Source organism: Prenolepis imparis, unplaced genomic scaffold (genome assembly GCF_030444845.1).
Source record: "Prenolepis imparis isolate NDT839.2.m4 unplaced genomic scaffold, iyPreImpa1.0 SCAF_7, whole genome shotgun sequence".
Classification (NCBI taxonomy): domain Eukaryota; kingdom Metazoa; phylum Arthropoda; class Insecta; order Hymenoptera; family Formicidae; genus Prenolepis; species Prenolepis imparis.
This window is the reverse complement of record NW_028141165.1, coordinates 2408980-2432990: the sequence shown is the minus strand read 5'-3', so window position 1 is coordinate 2432990 and position 24011 is coordinate 2408980. Positions and strand designations below refer to the sequence as shown.

General features: G+C 35.1%; 1 protein-coding gene across 1 annotated transcript; it reads right to left on the bottom strand.

Moving 5' to 3' along the window:
• Positions 1 to 7388: 7388 nt before the first annotated feature.
• LOC145938150 (uncharacterized) lies at positions 7389 to 22620 on the bottom strand. The gene is made up of 3 exons (XM_083041560.1): positions 21868 to 22620; positions 15568 to 16353; positions 7389 to 7562 (listed from the first exon to the last, which is right to left on the bottom strand). The coding sequence occupies exons 1-3, from the start codon at positions 22618 to 22620 to the stop codon at positions 7389 to 7391; spliced, it is 1713 nt and encodes a 570-aa protein (XP_082897686.1).
• Between the last annotated feature and the right edge of the window lie 1391 nt (positions 22621 to 24011).

Below are 24011 nucleotides of genomic sequence, written 5' to 3'. Positions count from 1 at the left end.
TACATATATTTGAACCTTTCGGTATTTTTATTCTTATCATACACACACACACACGTAAATGTTTATAGCTAATATTTTTGCAAGAAAAGAATCTTTTATATGCAACTGAAAAAATAAATGAAAATTACATTTTACCTATAATGTAATACAGCATAGATGCAAAAGTCGAGTATATTGATAAATTCCATAATATTCTTAATATTCAATAATCTTTTAATTAATATCAGAACTTGTAACTTTCGGAAAAGTTATATTTTGCTCTCTTGCTTCTTCGTTCTTTTGTCATGTATATGTAATACAAAAAAATGTAATATTGGACATCCTAGATTTGAGTATCAGAAATCTCCTCAAAGAATCCTCATTGAAGCATCGCTACATTCGTTCGCTTACATCGAACTCTTCCATTCTTTCATAATAATGATCCTTCCGCGCAAACGTGCAATATAATTAATAAAATCTAAGAGAAAAAGTCAAATATCTGTAAAATGATTAATCAACGTGTCAGAATGTTACTTCGCAAAAGTCACGATCGCATCCGTTCCCCTGTATCGAAGGCCCTTCGGCCCTTCGATGTAACGCAGTACCAGGAATCCAAAATTCGAGCGTCGCGTCCGCTAAAGGTAGTCGATACTCTCGAGACTCGTGTCCGACAAAGCAAACGCGAGTACAGTCGACGGCCTCTGGAAACTCGTTTAGACTCCGCGCTCGCCACTCGCTCTCTTAGCGATCGGTTCTCCGGATCGGGAAGAAGAAGGGGGAAGAGAAAGGGGGAGCGGCCCTTGACACGACCCCTCGGAGGGTCCCGAGCACGAGAGCGAGATCACGGGTCTCCGAGACCGCGGAGGAAGAGCGCGGCGAGGGGGGAAGGGGGAGGGGGGAGGGAAGGAGGCAGAGAGACATCCCAAGGCCAAACGAGCTCCAGCCGACTTCTGGGATCCTGCTAAAAATGCGTGGGCGCGGTCTCCCCGAGGGCTGGCCGAGCGCCGCCGAAGGTCGCACCCTTTTTCGAGCGGTTCGCGCGCCCGGCCCTTTCCGTCCGGCCTGCCGACCGGCTCGTCGCCTCGCCTCGCCTCGGCGATGAGAACGTGTCGCACCGCCGCCGATCGTTCCTCTCCACCTTTCGCGCGCCTTTCGGTGCCGCGCGAGGCTGGTCCAGCCAGCCTCCCTTCGCCCTATCCCTATCCTATCCTCGTCGTCGATCCCCCATCGGCATCGGCACCCGTTGCTCCGACGCGGGTACAAACACACACGTAAGCAGTGGCGGATTGCACTGGTCCAAAGGACCTCGAGACGGATGCGAAAACTTTGCTTCTTCATTTTCTCAGATATTTATTATTAATTGTTCAAAGTAACAATTTATATATGTATATACCGCGCTTTCTCTCTTTTCTCTTTCTTAAATATCTTTTCACATTTATGAAAAAGATCCAAGTTACATCTCAATTTTTTATGTGAGCTCTTGTGTCTCATCCTCTAATTAATAATATACTATTGAATTTTCTTCAAGGTTTTCTTGCTTTATTTAGAAATTAAAATTTCTGCTGCAAATTATTTAGAAAGTTCTAAATATAAATTAAATATTGAAAAATTGCAAGAAGAATTAAATTAAATTTTAATTTAAATTTAATTTGCGACTGGATACTCCAGATCGAAATCCGTCACTGCACGTGCCATCACCCATGAGTGCACACACAGACGCGCTTTTGGGCGATTCACACGCATGCTCGTCTCTCCTGGAACCTACCTACCTACCTACCTACCTACCTACCTACCCGCGGCGATGCTCCGTACCGGGACCGGGACAGGAACAGCAATGCGCAATGCGCGCTGCGCGATTCATTAGGGGTCCCTGGAAGGGGCTCTTCACCACCCCGGGCGGTGATTTCACAGGGTGCACCCCGCATGTTTACGCATGCTGAAAGGACGATCCGCGTGCACGGTCTGGACGAGGGCAGCCGGGAGGGTTGGTCCTTTGCGTCCCCGGGGTGGCGACTTTGCAGGAAGGGTCAATCGATTATGGACCACGATATTTTCGGGAAAGGGGAAGGGGATAACGGTGTCAATTAAAAGCGTTGACTGCACACATGTATTTCTCTATTTTTATTTACACACAGGTTCTAACATTGTAAATGCCACGATGGGCAGATGAGTTTATTTAGAATAATATGCGTAAAAATAGCGTACGCATATAAATATCTTTAAATATTGTTATTATTATTTTTTTTTAAAGACAATTCCCGTAAAAATAAATATGTATTTAACTCTAATACTCTATAGTGTTTATAGAAGTTTATTTGATATAATATTAATTGATGAATATATATATATATATATATATATATATATGAATAATATCAATAATCTATTTAGTCTAGATTTTGACTTCCTTTTTTCCTCTTGTGATGACACATGAAAGATAAAAAAAATTATCTTTTATATACAAGATTTTCATGCGTTTCGGCTCGCGTTGTATATTTCGTTCTATTACGTTAACGAGTAATGAGAAATAACGAGTAAATTTGTAAGATCTCGAGATCTCCACACTACTTCAAATCCGCACTAAGCGCACGATGTACAGTCTAGTCCGCGTAACAGAAATGCGCAAGAGCAATCAAGATATTGCGCCGATATTACAACGGTACGTCTGCTTGAAGAGCTAGGAGAACATGAAGTACGGTCTCTTTTGACATCGCATCCATTACATTGCCCGATATACCTCTCGCTGTACGGTATACGTTGCCCTACAAATCCTACACGCGAAATTCCCTAGTAATTACGGATAATCGATGTAAAATGAAGAAAGATTAAAGCGATCTCGTAGCATGATTGATATCGTAGCATAAAACATACAATAATGATACAGGAATATTTTCTGCAAAATTTTTGTCGATTGTATTTTATGTCGAACGAAGATGGGATGGAATAATACCGTAATAAAACTATTTTATCGATATAAATAAAATATCTTAATTTACGAAAGCAAATGCGATGAGAGATTAGGCGAAAAAATTACGCGCAAAATTCCACAGAAACAAAAATATATGTTTGCCAACACCGGGATAATTTAATCCCCGCAAATCCCTTCGCGTGATCTAATTGAAACAATTATAAGGGGGGATTCTTAGATGCTTCCGCAAACTTTTTTTATCGAAAGACGCGACGTGTTCCGATGGTTCCATCCATCTTGACGGTCGTACGTATCAAGCAAGGGGAGATTCAAACTCGTTTCACTCGTTGAACACACTTGAGCCGCCGAAGCGTCGAGATCCTTGACGATGCTCCGATCCCGTATCCAAGGGCGCCGTCTTTTGTAGATTGGCGGTGCGGTCAGTTTCTTCAGGTTCCTGTGTTCCTGTTCGAAGAGCGGGGGCGGCTCCCGCGGAGGGCAGGCCGTCAAACTCGCGGGGCGGAACCCTGACATGAAGAGGCGGTGCGGAATCGCGTGCCGACACAAGCCGCGACACGATTTAAAAAAGACTACGAAATTCCTTTCTCGTTCTCTCCCCCCTCGCGTCACTCGTGATAATCTCGACGAAAAAAAAGAAAAAACAATTCCGATTTACCCTTTGATCGATCCGAGAGAATCGACGCGCATCTGCGAAATGTGGACTCGGCGACGACGAGGAGGCCGAAATCGCGACCGATCCTCTCGACGAGAGGCCGCTCTACGAGGGAGACGGAAACGCCCAGAGGTTAAGGTGTACCCGCGAGCGGTGGGTCCAGATATACGCCCAGAAGACGTGCCGTAGGATGTGCCCCCCTTGCTAAAGTGAACGAGCCGCGCTCTGATTACGAGCGATTAGGCGACAGCTGGGCGTAGCGCGATGCTGCGTCCGGAAGGCGGACTTTGGGTCGGGTCTCGTGTGATATTCGCTCCGCGAGCACGATTGTACGCTTCTGTGTGAACAAAAGTATATATAACGTGTGCTTGATAAGCCAAGTTCGAGTAGATAGTGTCAATATCAGAATGATCCGCGTGTGTGCGTGTAGCAAAACGCCGTACGGTTACGAAAGATACTGAGGTAACAACAGAATTGAATTTACATAGTCTCGATAAAAATAAAATATTCCAAGAATACCGATTACATGACTTTTATCGACTTATATTGGATCGTTGCATTCTGTCGTGTAAATGTTCAAGTAAAAAGAAAAAAAAGAAAGAAAGGAAACGTGCTCGTTTGCGGCTGGATGAATGGCCGAGGGTCGAATATCGTGTCGGCTCATTTCCACCCTAACGGCGAATCACTCACAATGATTCAAGCCATTAAACCGCCGCGCCGCCCCCTGGTGGGGACTGCAGACCGATCTCATGCCACCCCTATTTCAGCACCCTAATTCGAGGGTCGAACGACCACCTCCGCACCCGCCATGTCCACCTGGTCGGCTTGTTTACTCTTGTATTGTCTGAGATCGTCACGGGTCATCAAACGGGCCGTCATTCTTTTCCCGACGTTTCTCACTGATATCCCCATCGGTCGATCGGACACGTAGAACCCCCCTTCGTCCTCCTCCCCGTTCTCACCCTTCGTCCGGCCGCCTCCCCCCGTCATTATTCGAGAAGATCGACGATTTATGCTCGCCTACCACTTTTGTATGGTGTCCAATAGCGGTCGCCGACGTTTATGGTATCCTGATATAGTTGGAACGCGAATGGGTTCACGGGGTTTCCTAGGAGACGGAAGAGAGACCCAGATCGACCGTGACCCGGATCGACTCGATGACTATTCGCGCGATGAATACTCTCGACGCTTAGTTAATGTCGGGAGATACGCCGGACTTGTACGTGTAAAGGGCCGATAAAGACAACGTACGAATAAAGGCAACGACGCGCGAATACGCGAACGATCATACCTATAACGGGTACGTATGAATATTAATTACACCGCAGGTGACAACGTTCAGGCACCCATCAGCCTGCAGGAGGTCTCCAGGCACTCGAGCCGAATAAGGCGCCAACCCTAAAAACCCTTCGACGTAACTGCGCGAGAAAGATGTATAATTTAATTGAACGGCAGATATTTCCAAATGAAACGAGAAAATTAAAGTTGATGCATTTTATCGGATTCGAAGTATGATTTTGCGCCGCGATAATGGATAAAAATTTAGGCGCGATTAAATTAATGTGACGAAAAAAATGCACGAATGCTTATGTGAATTAATCTATGCATATGATTTTAAATATTTGAAAAGTAATTATTTTATTTTGTTAAATTAATAGTCTCATTATTAAGTTATCTTCAGCTATACGATAAATCTGTGTTATATAGAGTCTTTATGAATCTTTTTACAAAGGGGGCTTTTATAAAACCAAGTTTTTTGTAAAACAAAAGAAGAGGCTAACAATAAGACTCTTTGCAAAAAAATTCACATTTTATTACACACACAATATATTTATAATCACAATTCAAAAGCCTTTAATAAAATGAAATATTACACGAATATTAATATATTATTTCGATATTGGAAAGAATTCTTCATTATTATTAATCTGATTTCTAATATCCTTGTGTTTGTGTATGCAAAAGAAACATATATAAAATTGTTACAAATTAATTATTTTATTTAAAAAAAATCAAGAATGAATCAGTACTATCCCTCCGAGAAACGCAAACGTAAACGAAGCCCGTATAGCGAGGCACGCATCAACACGCACAACATCCGATCCGCGATTTATATTTAGCACCTCGTCGCTCCGTTCTCCTCGGCGCGAATGTCATCGACCTTGGAAACGCGCGCGGGTTCTCTCGTCGCGGGCGAATCGAAAGCGAGGCGAACCGGATTTCTCGCGCGGATGTTACCCTGTGAAAAAAGCGTGGGTGGAATCCCGACGAGGCGAACCCTTTCGCTTCAACCCTGGCGTCCTCGGAGGAGAATCGGCATAGCGGGAGATGAATTCCCAGGCTTCCCGACCTAGGCGGCGTCGACGAGGAAGAAGAGAGGGAGAGAGAGAGCTCTTTCTCCTTCCTCCTTCCTCTTCCTCGTCCTTCTTTTTCCGCTCCTTTTCGCGTCTTCTCGCGTCCTCGTTCGACGAGGATGGGCGGACGAGGCGCCCGGGAGAAACGATAGTTTCCGAGAAGCAAGAGCGACGATCAGAGCAGCATGAAGTCCCTAAGGACGGTCGATCGAACCGCGCGCGAACGAACGAACGAACGAACGAACGAGCGCGACTTTCTCGCACCGGATACTTGCCTGCTGCGAATATGTGAATATATTTTATTCAACCCTTTCCCTCGGGCGCGGGATTAAATTATTCCCGCCGCGGGGTTGCCGCCGATGACTCGCTTTCCTTGTTGCGACCGTTGTTTCCGGAGGAATTAGTCTTATAGGCGCAGTTTGTTGTTCAGAGAAAGAGAGTATATCGATGGACTAGTAGCTAGATGAGTTTATTTTATTATATGAATCGTTACTGGCGATTTTTTTCACGATATAACAATTTATATATATACATATAAATATATATAAATATATATATGTATATATGTATATATATAAATCAGAGAGAGACAGACAGAGAGAGAGAGAGAGAAAGGGAGGAAGAGAGAGAGAGAGAGAGAGAGAGAGAGAGAGAGAGAGAGAGAGAGAGAGAGAGAGAGAGAGAGAGAGAGAGAGAGAGAGAGAGAGGGAGGGAGGTAGTATTTCACAGAATAGTTTTAAAATAAATATAAAAAAAACTTAAGATAAATGATGAAGACGATAATTATATATAAAATTAGAAAATTAAATGAGAAATAGCATATGAATAGATATAATTTCCACAAAAAAAGGAATGAAACACGAAAAAATATATAAATAATGACACTTTATTCACACATACTTTAGAATATATTATTAAAATCTTATAATTAAAAGTTTAGCCGCTTATAATAAAGACAAGAAATAAGTAAAGATAATTAAAGCAATTTAAGACTATCGAATAAATCAAGCGATACAATAATTTCGTAATAACGAAATTAATTGTGCTCCAAGTATAAAATATAAAAAACAAGCAGCAGACATTCGCGATGGAAAATCTTGTTAAACGATCGACAGATAATTAATTTCATTAGCGGACTCTTCGCGACCCGCGAATCTCGGATCGCTCCGCTCCGTCTCGGAGCGAGACGTGGAAACAGCTGATCGACGTCAAAAGAATAATATCGCGCAAAGCGACGACGATGATATCTCGGCAAGACGATGACCTGCGGCTACTCGACCCGATCGGTCAGCGTTATTCGCGGTGCGTGTGCGTGATGACGCACACTAAGCACATGCCGACGACGAGGCCCCCGCGGGGAATTTCGTACGACCACCCGGCCGCTCCTGCTAGCCTGGGAACGGGGGATCAAACCAATAGAATGCCGATAGCCCTTTCCGATTATCGGGACGATTGGTTACCACCGCGCCGACGGTCATCGTCCACGATCGAACTCGTATAGGACGAGAGTATAACCCGACCTGGAGACTGGAGTACCGGGATCCTCCTTCGTCAGGATTCTCGCCTGTTCCGCGTCCGTGTTATTGATGCCATCGATCTGACGACCGGCCGTCGTCCTGCGACAACCTGGCGAGTTTAATCGCATCACCTAATGTGTTAATTAAGCTCCGAGAAAGCCGCTTCGGTCTCTCGTGAGGAAATTGCGAACCGGTTTCGCAGCTGACGAGACGAAAAGGTCCTTCGAAAGGGTCGAGCATCCGTGAAACAGATATTACGAACGTTTGGAATTCGTTAGTGTTTAGATATAATTAATCGAGAGGAATGTGCTACTGTGAATATTAGATTACTATATCAATTATTATGATAGTTTTGTAGGATTAATTATGATCTTCAATGTTTACACGAGTTCTTTTTTCTATGAATTTACATATTTCGCTGAACACAAATCACAAGTAACAAGCATCAATCTTTTTATAACGAAAACGTATAAATTATTGAAAGACGTTTTCTAAATATTGGGGGGGTTGAAAAAGAAACAAGTTTGGATATTGTTAAAAAATTCAGAAATTCGACGACATGTCATATCGCGCGTATCTTTATTTATTTATTTCCCGCTTCCGCTTCGCCTGAAACAATTACCCCCGACATGAAAATCTCTCGCGAAAGGTTCGCAATATCCCCTTCAGGGATCACCTGTACACGCGTTGCATAGGCATGTGAATAAATCAATAAACCGAACGGCATAGGAGTTTGAAGTTATCGGAGCTCCTGGTTGCGTCATCGCTGTCCATCCTGCCCGTCGTCCCCGGAGAGGTCGATGAGGGGCGTGTTTCGGGGCAACGACCCCACGAATATTAGGAGACCTTCTGCCGTCTCATGATACCCCTGTCGCGATGTGTGGCTCGAAGCACTTGAAAGACTAACTCTTTCCTTCTGTCTTAGCGATCCCCGTTCTCATATGTGAAGGCGTACACGCGGCCCCCGCGTGTTTCGTCGTTCTCGCGTTCGACTCCCCTTTCTCCGCGCGCCCTCTCTCCCTCCTCGTCCCGTGGTCGGGCACCTTACGGCGATTTCTTCGGACGATTTTAAAAGTCTTGGACGCGTCGCCGTTTATCAGGAGCGACGCATCGCCGACCGCATCGGGGGACACGCACGTTTTTCATACACACATATGAATACACGTGCACGCGTTTGCGCGCGCGCGTGCACGCGAACGGGAAACGATAGGAAAGTTCGATTTTCCCGGCCGGCTCATGTTGCTCTGATAGTGCCGGAAGCGGCCGATTGATTGGAAACCACCCACCCGGGGAACGAACGGATTACGCCTGATCGCCGCGCCCGAATGGGACAATCGTACACCCCCGCGTACCATGCCGTCCTGGTGTCGAAAAAAAAATTGGAGAAAGCTCCGGCGAATGACAAACGACGCTAGCTCGAGAGCTCTTTTCTTCATGAACGTCGCGGATCCGAGTACAAACAACGATAGAATGCGCGTTTTTTCGAAATATCTTGTGAGATATATGTATATATTAACACTTGTTTAGATGGAAAACATGCCGCTAAAAATATAAATGTATAATTATTTGATAAAATATTTGATAAAAACTAAACTAGAAATGTAGGTACGATGTGAGAATGCTCATTTCAATATGCAACGAAACCATCATCAGACTTGACATAAACTTATTTTTTTTCGCTTACAATATAAAAATAAAAATAGAAACAATATTAATTAATCTGCGAATAAAAAAAATGTTCTATTCCGCACATCAAGATATAAGTTCATCGATAATTAAAGATGCAGCATACACGCGATGACATTTATAATTGATACGCACTAATCGCGATGTATCGACGTCAAAAGATATTTATCGCGCTTTTTATTTCTATATAGAATATAGTGTGAAGAGGAAGAACAGACACGAATTGTGCGGCATCGATCGGTCGTCTGGCGATAGGCTTTCGCCTCGCTTTCTGCTTCCCTGACAGTTCGTTTACCCCGCCGATAATCCTCCTCCGTTCGCTAATAATCTATCCAATTACGCTGCGGTACGAAGCCGTGACCGTACGCCAATCGTCGTATAATGGGATATAATGATAATCTCGCGAACAAAGGAAACTGGTGGAAAATCCTAGGGTTGCATGCGTCGATAGGTGGTAGTCCTTTCTTCTCTGTAACGCACGGGTCGAACAAGGGCAGGCATGATCCACATACAGCCACAGCCGTTTATTAGGGTCTGGAGAGAGAGAGAGTGCCGTCGACGAGTGACACGACGTCGCGCTTAATATAGCACTAACAACCGTAATCGCGTTGCATTATCTTATCCGCGCGTCAAACGTGCTCGCACACATTACTCATCACTGTCACTGTTACATACGTAAAATATATGTATGTGTATGTGTATTTCATGACTATTATTAGCGTTATTTTGCTAATAATAGTAGTTTAGACAATGCTAATTTATAAAAGCAACGAATCTATAATACATGATTAAATTAAACATGATAAAAAAAGATCTAAAAGAAAAGAATAAGAGACAATATGTAAATAGAATGAGTAAAAGAATTATGAAGTATTCAAATATTTTGTTTGTTTAAAAATAATTTATCCGCAAATTAATCCTTTCACCGAGAATGTATGTTTCGTAAATCGTAATTTCTTTACAATTCACATGTTTCATATGATTAAATATATATATATATATATATATATATATATATATATATATATATAGATGGGCATATAAGAGCCGAACGCGAGATGTTAATGTGTGTATTCCAACGAAAATTTATTTTTCGTTGGAATTAAATAAATTAAAGAATTCCCGATTCAGCGATTTTCGGATCTATATTTTTCTCGCATTTAAATCTTTAGGGGGGTCAGAGGGGAATTTTGGAATCAAATCTCAAGTTAGAGATTATTCCACATATAAGTCTTGGCTGTGCACCAAGCAAAAATTCGTGCCTTGTGCACAATTTATTTAATTCCAACGAAAAATTAATTTTCGTTGGAATACACGCATTAACATTTCGCGTTTGGTTCTTATATGCCCATCTATATATATATTTATTTATTTATATTAAAGAGCCTTAATAGAAATTGTCTTTCATATGATGTTAGAATAAATTGTGCAATTGAAGTTTAAACCGTATACTTTTTCTTTTGCGAGAAATGACAGATTTTTTATCTCTCTGAAAAGGTAATTAACTTTATCAATGCAATAGATTTTGAAAAATTGTCAATAATTTGCTTATCTTTACATGAAAATGACAATAATTTGCAAGTTTCACAATACATTTTATCTTTTCTGTGCAACGATATAATATTAAAATTATATACACTTAATTGTATGTTACTTTATAATAAAATATTTAAGAGAGAAAATATATATTCGCTATCTCTTCACAGTAAAGAACAAATTTTAGATAGTCAGAGGTGAGCATAAAAAAGGTTAGTATTTTAAAAATTAAAAGTAAAAATTTTGCTGCAAATTATTTCTAAACAATAAAATATTTGAATACTTTTCATTATTTTATATTCGTTCTATTTATTTTTCTCTTATTTCTTCTCTTTTAGATTCATTTTCATTTATGTTTTATTTAAGCATGTAGATTCGTTGCTTTTATGAATTAGCTTTTATAAATTAAAAATGCTAATAATTGTCGTAAAATAATTGCATGTCTTTATTGTTACTCTTTTAATTATTCTTAATACATATGTAAAATAATATTGCAGTGTAAGAAATTATATTATAAATAATCATTTACACGAATTTTGCAATTTGAAAAGTTTCAAACATTATTTGAAATAAAAATTTCTATTATTTCCTTTTTAAAATCTTTATTGTAATTAATAATTTCAATTGTTGCATTTCAAATAAATAAACATTTCCCATGTATTTCTACTTGAGTACACAAACTCGTGAAAAATAAATGTTCAAGTAATATTTTATTTAACAATCTGCGGGGTTGTCGCAGCAGTCGGGGTCGGGAGTAAAAATACAAATTTCTTTTTAAATGACTATTTTCACGTGTGTTCCACCGCTACGCTTAGTCGAACGATTTAAATACTTATATGTCGACTTAATTTTCTCAAGGCACACACGTATGTATATCATCTCCCGTATACGCGAACAAGTTGTAAATATCGCTCAGGATCGTGTGTGCCTGCGGGTGCGAATCGTCGAGGAGGTCGAAGAGCCACCGCAATTAGAAGCGGCGGCCGGTATTCGTAAAGGGGGAGCAAATGCCGAATCGCCTTCTCGTCCTCCTGATCGCCGGATAGAGTTTCTATGAATGTTCCGTTACCGCCCACAACCCTTTCGCCGTTTCTCCGTGTTTGTCGAGCGCGATTTCCGCGCGGGACATTTCGCGCGGAGTTAAATCCAGCTGGGGCGGCTAATGAATCGATCGCGGGAAGTACGAACGCGAGAAGTATATACGTCTTCTCCGGAATACATATACTATATATAAGCGCAAAACAGACCGCGATTGCTCGACACAGCACCCTATATCGAGGGTTGTGTGGGTTCAGATGGTAGGAAAGATGGCGGACCCTAGGCGCCTCCAGATGCTCGGACATTATGACGTCCTGATCGTTGTCACCGCATTCCTTTTATGCGGAATCACTCAGGCGAAACGACCGCAAGCACTGACCGGGGAAGCAAACTCGACAGGTTTCAATTAGCTTCACCACCCGAAGTGTTGCGCGCCGCGCTTTGCACTTAATCTCTTCAGAAAGGAGTATTGTTAACCATCAAGTTAAAATATTGACGTTTTAATCATTCTTAATCGTTTGGATGCTACTGTTTTGACAGATAGAAAAATCGCTGATAAAGATATGATGTATATAAACCAAATCTCTTATCGTCGTGTTGTAAGATAAACACGATAATATGATTAACAACATATTCTGGCAGGATCGATGAAACACATTTCGAAGTAATGGATAAAGCCATCGCTGACGCACGCCTGAATCATCGTGTGCGTGACGTTATCGGAGGGCGACCCAACACCCATCAATATCCCCACGTTGTGTCGACCGCGACGCAACGACGAGATCGATCGCGACTAGCGACCGGAGGCGGGTATGTTGTCCTGTTACGGTGCATCGAGATTCTTTTGTTCTCGATTGATTGACCCAGGTCGCGGTCGGCTTCCTTGGCTGTGAACGCGACAGGCTAACGTTCGGGGTGGCGTTCCCCGATCGATCGATCCGACGATTTCTACGGACTCATATTACCCTGTGACACGGAGAAGTCGCTCCATTGTCCTCGGCTTTCTTGGCGCGTGCCAAGATGCTTTGAGATCGTTTTCCGCCGTCTCGATGCAAAGAGAAAAAGAAAGAGAGAAAGAGAAAGCGAGAGAGAAAACCGCGACACTATGGATACCGGAAACCGCTCGTTCTCCCGAAACTTGTATTCTGCTCGCGCAATGAAAAATATATTGCCGAGAAAGAGAGAGAGAGAATGGACCAACGACTATATCGATTCCTCTGCTTCTCTTTCCCTCTCGGACGAGAATATAATAAGAGATAAATATATAGACACATGTAAACAAACACGGAGGGTGCGCAAGAATAACCCGGACACGCGGTGGACACGAGAAAAATCGCCTTCATTCGCTCGACTCCTCTCTTTATGCTCCTTTCAAATGCTAACTCCACCGCGATCATTCACTCCTTGCACCCGCTTTCTGCAAATTACTCCTCGTTCATGACGCCCTGATACCTAACGGTACCCACCTGGTCGTTGATTGACGACGATCGATTTGGACTAGACAAGGGGAGTCTGTGACACGATCATTTCGAATCGGGATCTTGCTTGGCAAGATATCCCAACGAGAGTGAGTCGTAGTTCCTCGGTGAATCATCGTCATAATGGATAGGACTAGATGGAATGATTAGAATGAGCAACCAAAGCGTATTCTTTCATATTACGTTTAGTATTACGATAAGATTTCAGATCCATTTTTTAAATAAATTATGTTTTTTTTTTGTATGATGCAAATACGATAATTTAATACGATCGAAAAATAATTGGTTAATATTTTGGGATGAAAAAGCAGTAGAATGTTTAATTTATTATTGTTGCTATAAACTAATTAAAGAAATAACTAACGAAAAATTCTGATAGGCAAAAGACTGATAAGAGCCAGATGATAAGAGCCGGAAATTAGATGCAACAAGCTTGTCTCAAAATCGTCTTAATTTGATTTCTTTATTTGAACGTTTCAGTTCTTCTTTCTCTTTCTTTTGGATCATCTTCAGAAAATAAAAAAAAAATCATGCACTTTGTGATACTCATTCCCATCTTCAATAAATCCTCGAAAGTAATCCTAAAAAAATCGAAGATATGCTAAACAAAAAGCAAATTTTGTTTTATTTTATTATTATTTTATTATTAAAAATATGAATGCCTTTTGTAGAAAAAGACTAGAACAACACAAGCGCGCGCTACGCGCCATTCTTCCGTTTTGTATTAAAAAGAATAATTAAAAAAAGTAATATAAAGTTTATATAAACTCGATTAATATTTTTTGACAGAAATCAGCTAATTAAAGCGTTAATTTACTAATTAAATTTTAAAATATATATATAAATATGTTATAGAAATTAAAATAATTAAAAGAACTATAACATATTATTTAAAACATATTACTATTTTAATTTTTAAAACATATTATTTTAAAATTTAATTAGCAAATTAACACTTTAATCAGCTGACTTCTGTCAAAAAATATGAATAAAACGAAAAAAATATTAATTGACTTCAAACAAACTTTATATTATTTTATTTTAATATTCTTTTTAATATAAAATCAAAGACTGGTGCAAGCGTATAGCGCGCGATTGTTTTGTTCTAATATTCAAAAAAGTACATGTGTCCAATAAAGATTAATTATTATTTTACAGCAAGTACAACAGTTTATGACAATTTATTAAACTAGATTTTCATTTTCAACTTTTTTTCTTTAATTTTTATAAGTTTATATTCTCAAAATTATAATATTTAATGTGCATTACATGGATAGAATGTTAAAAGAGATGTGAAAATCTAAAACATATGTGACATAAAATTTTCACAAGATTATTTTTGAAAATATGTAAACTAACAATTAAATTATAAAATATATATTTATAGACGAATAATTATATCTTTTTACAACTAAAATATCTTTATTGCTACATTTTTATCTTAGAGAAACATCTAGAATATAATATAATCTCTTTACATATCAATCTTACGATACTTATTATATCGATAGGATAAAAATATATAAGTAAATACATATGTACATACTATTGATTTCAGATTTCAGAAATATAATCATTGTGATAAAAATATGGTTTTTAGATATATGTATAAACTCATACACAATTTTTCTTTTTGACGACATTAAAAATAGTAATAGTCCTATATCATAAAAAATTTTCGTGTTCAGGTACAGGAAAATTACAATTAATCAACAGAATAAATGATCTATTAATTTGAATTTTTTCTTAGTAACTTTGACTAGAGTCACAAACAATTTCAATGAAAAAAAATATTCCAAATTACACAGCCCCGAATGAAATAAGGAAAGAAAATGATAATTTACATTTAAATAATATAGCTATAAGTGGAAATCTCTCTCCTTTTGTTACATATAATTTCAATTGTAGCATACCTTATTTCTTTATCAATAAAATTGAATATTTATTTAAAATCATCAAAAAGATTGACAAATGCGAGAAACTGTCTCTAAAACAGTATTTATTGTTAGTATAATTAATGATGAAATAGTTTCTGATTTTGTACAATAAATCCGCGTCAATATTCATTCGAATGACATTTAACAATCAACGCACTAAGCCTAAGCAAATTTAATTCTTTCACCGGGAGTATTAACAGAATTATTGTAAATCTATATTTCTTTCTTATCTTGGATACGCTTATTTCGTCTTTTAAACATTTTTTTAAACAAACTTTTAAACATCTCTAATTCCTTTCCTTTAATTTTATTCTCTTTTTTACCATTAAATATTGTTTTTGAAAAATATCGTAGAAATTTAAAAAAAACTTGCAGTTTTCGAAGATAACATCTCATTGTCAATTTTCTTCCCCCAATATTGTTTGGAAACAGGTCCTTAGATCCATAGGTTGATCACTCACATTGTCAGAAACGGCGGATGTAATCTCACGAATCGTTTGCGTAGACATATCTTTAACGTTGTAAATTCGCGACTGGTCAAAATCTTTTCCCTGCGATAAACCGCAGCGATCGTGTACCGATTTGGAAACGAGAAACAGCGAAGATTTTGATCTGTTTGTCAATTTTGTTTCGGATACCGTTGGTACTTTCATACAATTAGGCCTAAAGCTTTTTGAGATGAAATTGGTGAATCTCATTTCGAAATCGATCAGCCATTCCAGTCCTGTCTGTTTAGTCTTATTCCATCTTTTTAGATGTACTCTCCCACTGTTTTTAACGTACTGATTAGCTAGACTCAGCAATCGATCCATCGCACACAATTGGCAAAAACAATATGGTTGAAACATGTTTTTCCAAAGAAATAAATCCCTCAGTAACAACAGCTCCTCCCTAAATGTGAAGAATGCTTTACGTTGCATAGGTCTGTTATATTCGTACAATGCAATTCCCAAAATGTTGTGTTTTCTGAAAGATTCTATTTCTTTCGTCAGAATTGTTTGACTAATTCCATAGTGATTTGCAGCGGCTTTTATAGTTGTTATTCCATTTAAATAATCCATTACTGCTAATTCGAATTTAGATTTTAGTTCAAGATACTTTTCCATCCTTTTTACGACGTCTATTTTACGATTCAAGATTTTTCGATTAAGTCCATAACTTATTACAGCGGCTTGCACATCCTTCTTTTTACTTAAAACATCGTTCACCGCTGCTTCGAGCTTATATTTTAATTCTAGATGATTTTTAATTTTTTGTATATGGGACATTATAATAATCCGTGAAAAAATAATATGACAAACGAAAAAATTATTATATGTATATGATAAAAAAGTTTAAAGTTTGTTCTCGCAATTTTCATCAAGTTTGTTCTTGCTTTAATCGTTTTGTTCTTAATTTTATCTATTTTATCTATTATTTTATCTCTCTCGATATTTAAGAATATATTCTTTCTTAAAAAAAAAAAAAAAATAAAGTTTTCCAATTATATCTCGAATATTAAAAGTGTAGCTCACAGCATATTTAAATCGAAAGAAAATTCTTAAAAAATTATATAATTAATATAAGCGGATACTTACAAAACAGGTATGAAAACAAGTGTATCTGGATAAGAACAACAAACAACTGCGCGAAATACATATATTTCTAATTTTATTGTAAATATACGTCGACAGAAGCAATGTCATTGATCATGTCACGATCAAACTTAAAATTCTCGCTAGTATTTAAAAAATAAATAATATGACTTAAAATGCATGTGTCTAAATGATACATGCACATTCCTCCTACGTATTAAAAAAAAATATATATATTGAACTACTTGGTTTCTGTATATTGTAGGCTTAGTATTAGTTTAATAAGAATTCAAAAATAACTTCTTGTAAACTATCTGTGTTAGATAATCGAGAAATATGTATAAATGTGTTTTACAATAATGTGTATATTTCGAAATGAGCACAATAATGTATAATTAAAATAGACTTAATCAACAAATTATTCACATGTTTTATCATTTTACAACACAAATTATTTTGCAAATAATACAATTCTTAAAATTCTATAACTTTTTTTCTTTTTTCATTTTCAACTCTATGTATGATCTAAACAACTTTTAGCTTATATATTAATATAATTGACAAGTTTAATATAATTACATCTTTCAGTTTTCTAACATTTAAAGCTTGTATGAGTTACGATTATAATTTCATTTATAATAAAGTTCAGTTCGTATAGTTTTTGATATACAGTTGTTACAGTGCATTTATTTTAGTACAAGAAATAAAAGAGAATAATCATTTTTTTATAGCGAGACATTCTGTACATTTAACAATGTAAATTATAATTTTTATACGACCATTACAAACATTTCATAGAGAAGAAATGGAATATTATGCTAAATAGCTTGACGAGTAAAACAATTATTGTTATTTTATCTTTTAACTAAAAATATTTTAAAATATCTACAAATATTCGATATATTATAGAATAAATATTCGATATATTAAAGAAATAGTTATTTTATAGTAAGTATATAAGTTTGATTAATTATAAAATAATTTATCTTAAATTACGCGAACGACTTCTTAAATGAGATATGTGATAATAATCACATATGAAGATCTATAATACGTATCAATTTTTGATATTTTTTGTTAAAAGAATTGATTATTAAATAAAATAAAAAAAGTTTTTAATTCTCAACCATTTATTTATTTAAAAATTTCATATCTTTGAACTCGTGTCGTGTAATATAATTGTCTATGCTTGGTCACGGTTTCTAAGAGTTTTTACATTAAACATTTCATAGTATCATTTTTTAAAAATATCTTATCGCGATAGCTGCTTTTATAATACATCCGCGAGTTGTATCATATCCAGAAACTCTATATAATTAAACCTATATTTAATTAATATAAATAAAATTCGATAAATTAAAATATCTTCACTGTTAGATGTTCAAAGCACTTGACCAACGTTTTCTTGATCGAACTTGCTGTTTGATCGTGGATGCTTAGAGCGTTCTTTTCTCGCAAGATAAATCTGAGAATTCAGAAATTGCATTGCTATATCTCATTTCAAAATCAAAAAAGCGTTTGTCTACTTTTTTATATTTATGTCTCATTTATGTCACAAATTCGACAATCTATTGCGTAGATAAGTTTGTATAACTTTACATACATTTACGTACATTTCTTTCTCAGGAAATGTGAAAACTCCATCCTTTTTTGTTAATAAATTCCAACATATTACTTTTTGAATCAAATTTTTTCAATTCTTCTTTTAATACCACTCTATCAATGCAATACTTTTTTGCAGCATCAGATACAGACAATCTATAACGTACAATATCATTTATTGCCAAATCAAAGTTATATATTCGATCTATATGGAATTTATTTTTATAATTATAATAATCATCTAGCCTTTTTAATATCTGCAGGTTTTGAATTAAAATCCAATAATCAAATCCATAGTATTGTGCAACAGCTGCTACATCACTGTTTTCATATAAAACTATTTTCACTGCTTCGTCGAGCTGAGGATTTATTTCTAAATGCCTTGTAATCCCTTCTGTGATATTGGACATTACGTGAACCTAATAAAATAAAGCAAATAATTAAAGAATGTGTGTGTGTGTGTGTGTGTGTAATGTGATATGATAAATAAAAAATATACATTCCAAGATAAACATCGTAAGATTGTTCTCATAATTTTTCTCTTGGAATATTAGATTTGTATGTTTTACATATAACCTATCAACTCTCAAAAATGTATGTATTACATCTCTTGAAACATAGTTTGCCAAAGTATACTAAATAACATCAAAATAGCATAAAATCTCATAAAACGTAATGGAATACAAAAAAATATCTTCAAAGCAATAGAAAATGATATAATTATCACAAGAGCGTACTTACAATTCTGGCTACGAAAATAAATATATCCAGAAAAGAACAAACAACTGTCCGAACCTACAAATACGGAGACACGTGTTCTTCTCAAGTTCGAAACATAAATAGAATAATTTAAAATAGATGACACTATACGGCACGTACATATCTATTTTACACAATTTTAAAAATATATGATTTTCTTTATTCAAATTAATAATATACAGATTAATGATGTTTTTATATTCCTATAATCTATCGAATTACATCAATAGTTACATCAGGCTGCTCTGATTAGGCTCATGAAAAAATGTCGTCTTTGTATAAATCGTTGCACTTACTCTTTGCTAAAGAAATAAAGTATATATATATATACATTATTCTTGATTATAATCTTATAAATATATGCTAAGTAGCGGTACATTACTACTAAATAACGTAATGTTTAAAATAACTTGAATTTTATATATTGAATAAATTCCAAAAAATATATAACGCATTATTATATGTACAAACATATGTTTAAAGTACACAATTATACACACACACGTGTGTGTGTGTGTGTGTATAGAATTGTGTACTTTAAACATGTTTGTACATATATAATAATGTGCGTTATATATTTTTTGGAATTTATTATATATATATATATATATATATATATATATATATATTTACAATTAAATATATAGTTAAGTATACAATTGTGCGTATATACATATACATATAAATATATGTATATGCACTATATGCATATATAAATATAAACGCAATATATATATATATATGTTCAAATATTTTTACATAAAAAGATTTATCGCATTATGTTATATAAATTGTCAAGGTAAAAATGTAGATGTGACATGAAATTTTTAATTGGTCATACTTCTTCCAAGAACATTTTTACTTTTATATACATATATATGCATATATATCCATCGATACATACATACATACATATATTTCATATATATATATATATATAAATAATATACATACATGTACAAAATAGTATACATATATATAGTGTATGCATCTATATTACATATAATATAATATATTATATGTATATACATAAATATGTTAATTTTATATACATGTATTTTTTCAATTTAGATATATCGATTATGCGATATCTCACTATATCGAAAGAAGTAGACAAAATTGAAATACGTTTGGATTCGCGAAACATAGTATAAAATTCATATTTCGATATAAAAATATATGAAGAAATTCACATTCTTTCTCGACGACATTTAAAATGACAATTGATACATTGTAAATGTTCACGTCAAACTTCATCTTTGAACGTCATAATAGTTATGAGCAATATTTGTAGTATTGTCTGCAAAGTAATAAATGTGATCCAATCAATTAGGAAATTACATGCAATGTAATTGTATACAATTTTTAAAAATACAAAGAATATGTCGAACTGTAGAAGTTGAGAAAATAAAAAAAGAGAATAAAGGTATGCAAAGAAAATAATAATATATTTTTCGACAATCATTACACATTGTTATTTTCTCTTTCTCAACTTTTTTTCTCACCTTTATTCCTTTTCTTTCACTTTCTCTTTGTTTCTATCTTTACTATATAATTCTTTATAACATACATATTTTAACATGTATATGCAAATTTGCAATACATACACATCTTAACATGTATATGCAAAATTTGTTAAAATGCATAAAAAATTGTATACGATACTTGATATAGTTAAAAATATTTTTTGTTAATCATCATATACAGAGTCGCGCATGTATTTATTCCAAGCATAGTTTTGGCAATTGATAACAATAATATTCTGTAGACTAATTTGCGATGGATCAAGATTTCTTTGCAGATTACTTAAAGTACTAGAAATTTAGTGTTGCTTGACTGGTAACAAAGGTTGCAATACGCTCTTTTTCGGTGGTAATTATTTTGCCGCTGAACATTGATTACTAAAGTTGTTATAAATTTCTATACTATGCCTCATTTCAAACTCACGTAACCAGATTATGTTCATTGTTTTAGCTCCAGATTTAAGAGAAGCAGATGGGTTAGCGCGTCTAAAAGCCTCTTTGGATAGGTATTCCAATATACAAATTTGACATTTGCAGTTAAAAGGCAGACGTTCTTTTTCCAAGTTTTTTAAATGTTCCAGTAACGAAAATTCCTCTTGAAATGTGAAACCTTCTTTGTCCATTGTAAGTGGATTATATATGTATATACCAAATTCTGCTTGAATCGGTTGTCCTTTCATTTCTTCTGTTATAGTTGTTTCCTCAAGCTTATATTTCTTTGCAGCATCAGATACAGATATTCTATTAATTTTAATATCAAATATTGCCGCTTCCATGTGACATTTCATATGAAAATATGATGTTATTGATTTTGATATCTCAAATTTTTTCCTTAAAAGAATAGGATCAAGTTTGTATATCCGTGCAACAGTTACAATATTTGTTTCTTTCTGAACTTTTTTGACTGCATCGTCGAGCTTTTTGCTTATCTTTAGATGTTTTTCAATCTCTTTTCTCAGATCAATTTTTTTCTTTGCACCAACCTAACGAAATAAAGAAAATAATTAAAACATATTATATGATACAATGAGTTGATGAGTAATAGGGATATGTACATTGTAAGATAAAAATCGGTAAATTTGTTCTCCATAATTTCCACCTTACGATGTTTCAATCATTTATTACATCTTTATTTCTATCGACATTCAAGGATATATTTTTTCTTGAAATAAATTTTTTTCAAAACATAAAATAACATTAATAACGTTGTTCTAAATCTCACAGTGTATTTGAATTTTTCTTTATTGTAAAAAATTTTTAAATAATTCTGAAATAATATAATTAACACGAAAATGGTACTTACGTAAGGTTGCAATGATTTAGAGTCTCTTTGCAAATGAGCTTGCGAAGTACTTGGTTCCGAAATTTCTTGTTGATCGAATGACGATGAAGGTTGCGATACTTTCGTCGATGTTTGGGAATCTATTCTGCATTTATCAGCAGTTTTGAATTTAGAAATTTCTTCGATGTAGTCCAGTATGAAGTCAGACAGCCAGGGTAAGTCCGCTTTTCCGTATTCCAACCATTCTGTCGGAATTTTTATTTTTAATTGCTGGGCCAAACGATAAGCATTTTTTTGTAGTTGTTCCATTGCACAAACTTGACAAGGGCATTGACAATCTTCTTGACAAAACCAGGAATTTAATTGCTTCAATAACGAAGATTCCTCCCTAAATGTAAAAATTCTGTCCTCTTCTGAGAGTGTGTCATATAAATATGTCTTTCCGTCAAGTCTTAAGTGGAAAAAATTCATACATTCTGTAAATAATTTGGCCACATTAACTTTATTCTTGTCTGCAGCTCTGTCTAGTAATAGTCTGGAAAAAACAACTTCGTTCACTGCTGTTTCAAAACTAATTTTGTCTATCAAATAATCCAATTGTTTTCGCATCATGATTAGTTTCTTTTTCAATATCATGTCAATATTATGGTCAATATTAAATGTTACTTCAACAGAATCTTTGTTTTTATCTTCTTTAAGTTCTTTCTCTATTCTGTGGACTTGATGGATCAATTCCAGATGTTGTTTAATCTCTTCTCTCATATTAGTGGACATTATAGGAACCTATCAAAATATAACAAATAATTAAAGCATTCTATGTAAACGGAAAGAAAGCATACATTTTAAGGTAAAAATCGCAAGATTATTCGCACAATTTTCGCGATGTTTCAATCGTTTTGTTCACAATTTTATCTATCGTTATTCAAGGATATATTCTTTTTTGAAACCAAAATTTTTCAAAATAATATAATATTAACATTGCACAGAATCTCATAGTGTATTTGAATTTTCTTAATTTAAAAGATTTTTTAAAATAATTATGAAATAATATTATTAAAATAAAACTTAGAAAATAATCCTTATAAACAGAATCAAATTTTATTGGACCTATCAAGCAACTGACTAACGGATTTTTTATTTATCTGCTGACAAATAAAGCGAACTCACAATATAGTACATTGTCACGAAATCAAATAATTAAAGTATGTTATGTAATTTGATGGATAAAAGGGGTATATTATAATATAAAAGTTGTAAGATTATTTTCGCGATTTTTATCTCACGATGTTTGAAACGTTTTATCCAAACGCATCTGTTAACATTCAAGAACATATATTGTTTGGAACAAATTTTTTTAAAACATTATATGAAAAAATATAACTATTATGATATAACTAATATATGAAATAACATTAACATTACACAGAATTTCGCAATATGTTAGAATTTCTCTTTATTCAAAAACTTTTCTAAATAATTATGAAATAATACCATTAATTAATACAAAATAATACTTACAAATAAAAATGCAAATTTTATTGGAAATATCAAGCAACTGACTAACGGATTCTTTGTTTATATGCCGGTAAACAGAAGCGAACTAACAAAGAGTATAATGTCACGACAGTAAAATAACTAAAGCATGCTATGTATGTGTGATATAATGGATAACAACGATACATTGTAATTTGACAGTTGTAAAATTATTCTCGCAATTTTCACCTTACGATGTTTGAAACGTTTTGCGAATGCATCTATTGTCATTCAAGTATATATATCTTTAAAAACAATGGATTTTAATACAATATATGAAATAACATTAACATTGCACAAAGAGAGAGAAAGAGAATCCTACAATGTGTTTGAATGTCTCTTTATTCTAAAAATCTTTTAAATTATGAAATAATAGTAATTAATTATAATAATGATTAATTATGAAATAATGTCATTAAAATAATACTTACAAAATAATGTTTACAAATAAATTCAAATTTTATTGGAAATATTAAACAACTGAACTCTGACTAACGAACTTTTATGTTTATCTGCCTGTAAATAGAAGCGGACTGAATGAAATACAATGTCACGAATCGGCGAAATCAAAAAATTCCAAAATATAGGCAAAAGAGAGGGAGGGAGAGAAAGCGAGAGACAATGCGAGAGAC

Coding starts and splice junctions, on each gene's coding strand:
- LOC145938150 (XM_083041560.1), bottom strand. CDS start 22,620: ATGTCCACTAATATGAGAGAAGAGATTAAACAACATCTGGAATTGATC. Junction 16,354..21,867: donor CTAAATCATTGCAACCTTAC/GTAAGTACCATT, acceptor ATACAAAAAATT/AAAAATCATCTAGAATTAAA. Junction 7,563..15,567: donor CATCCGCCGTTTCTGACAAT/GTGAGTGATCAA, acceptor TTAACACATTAG/GTGATGCGATTAAACTCGCC.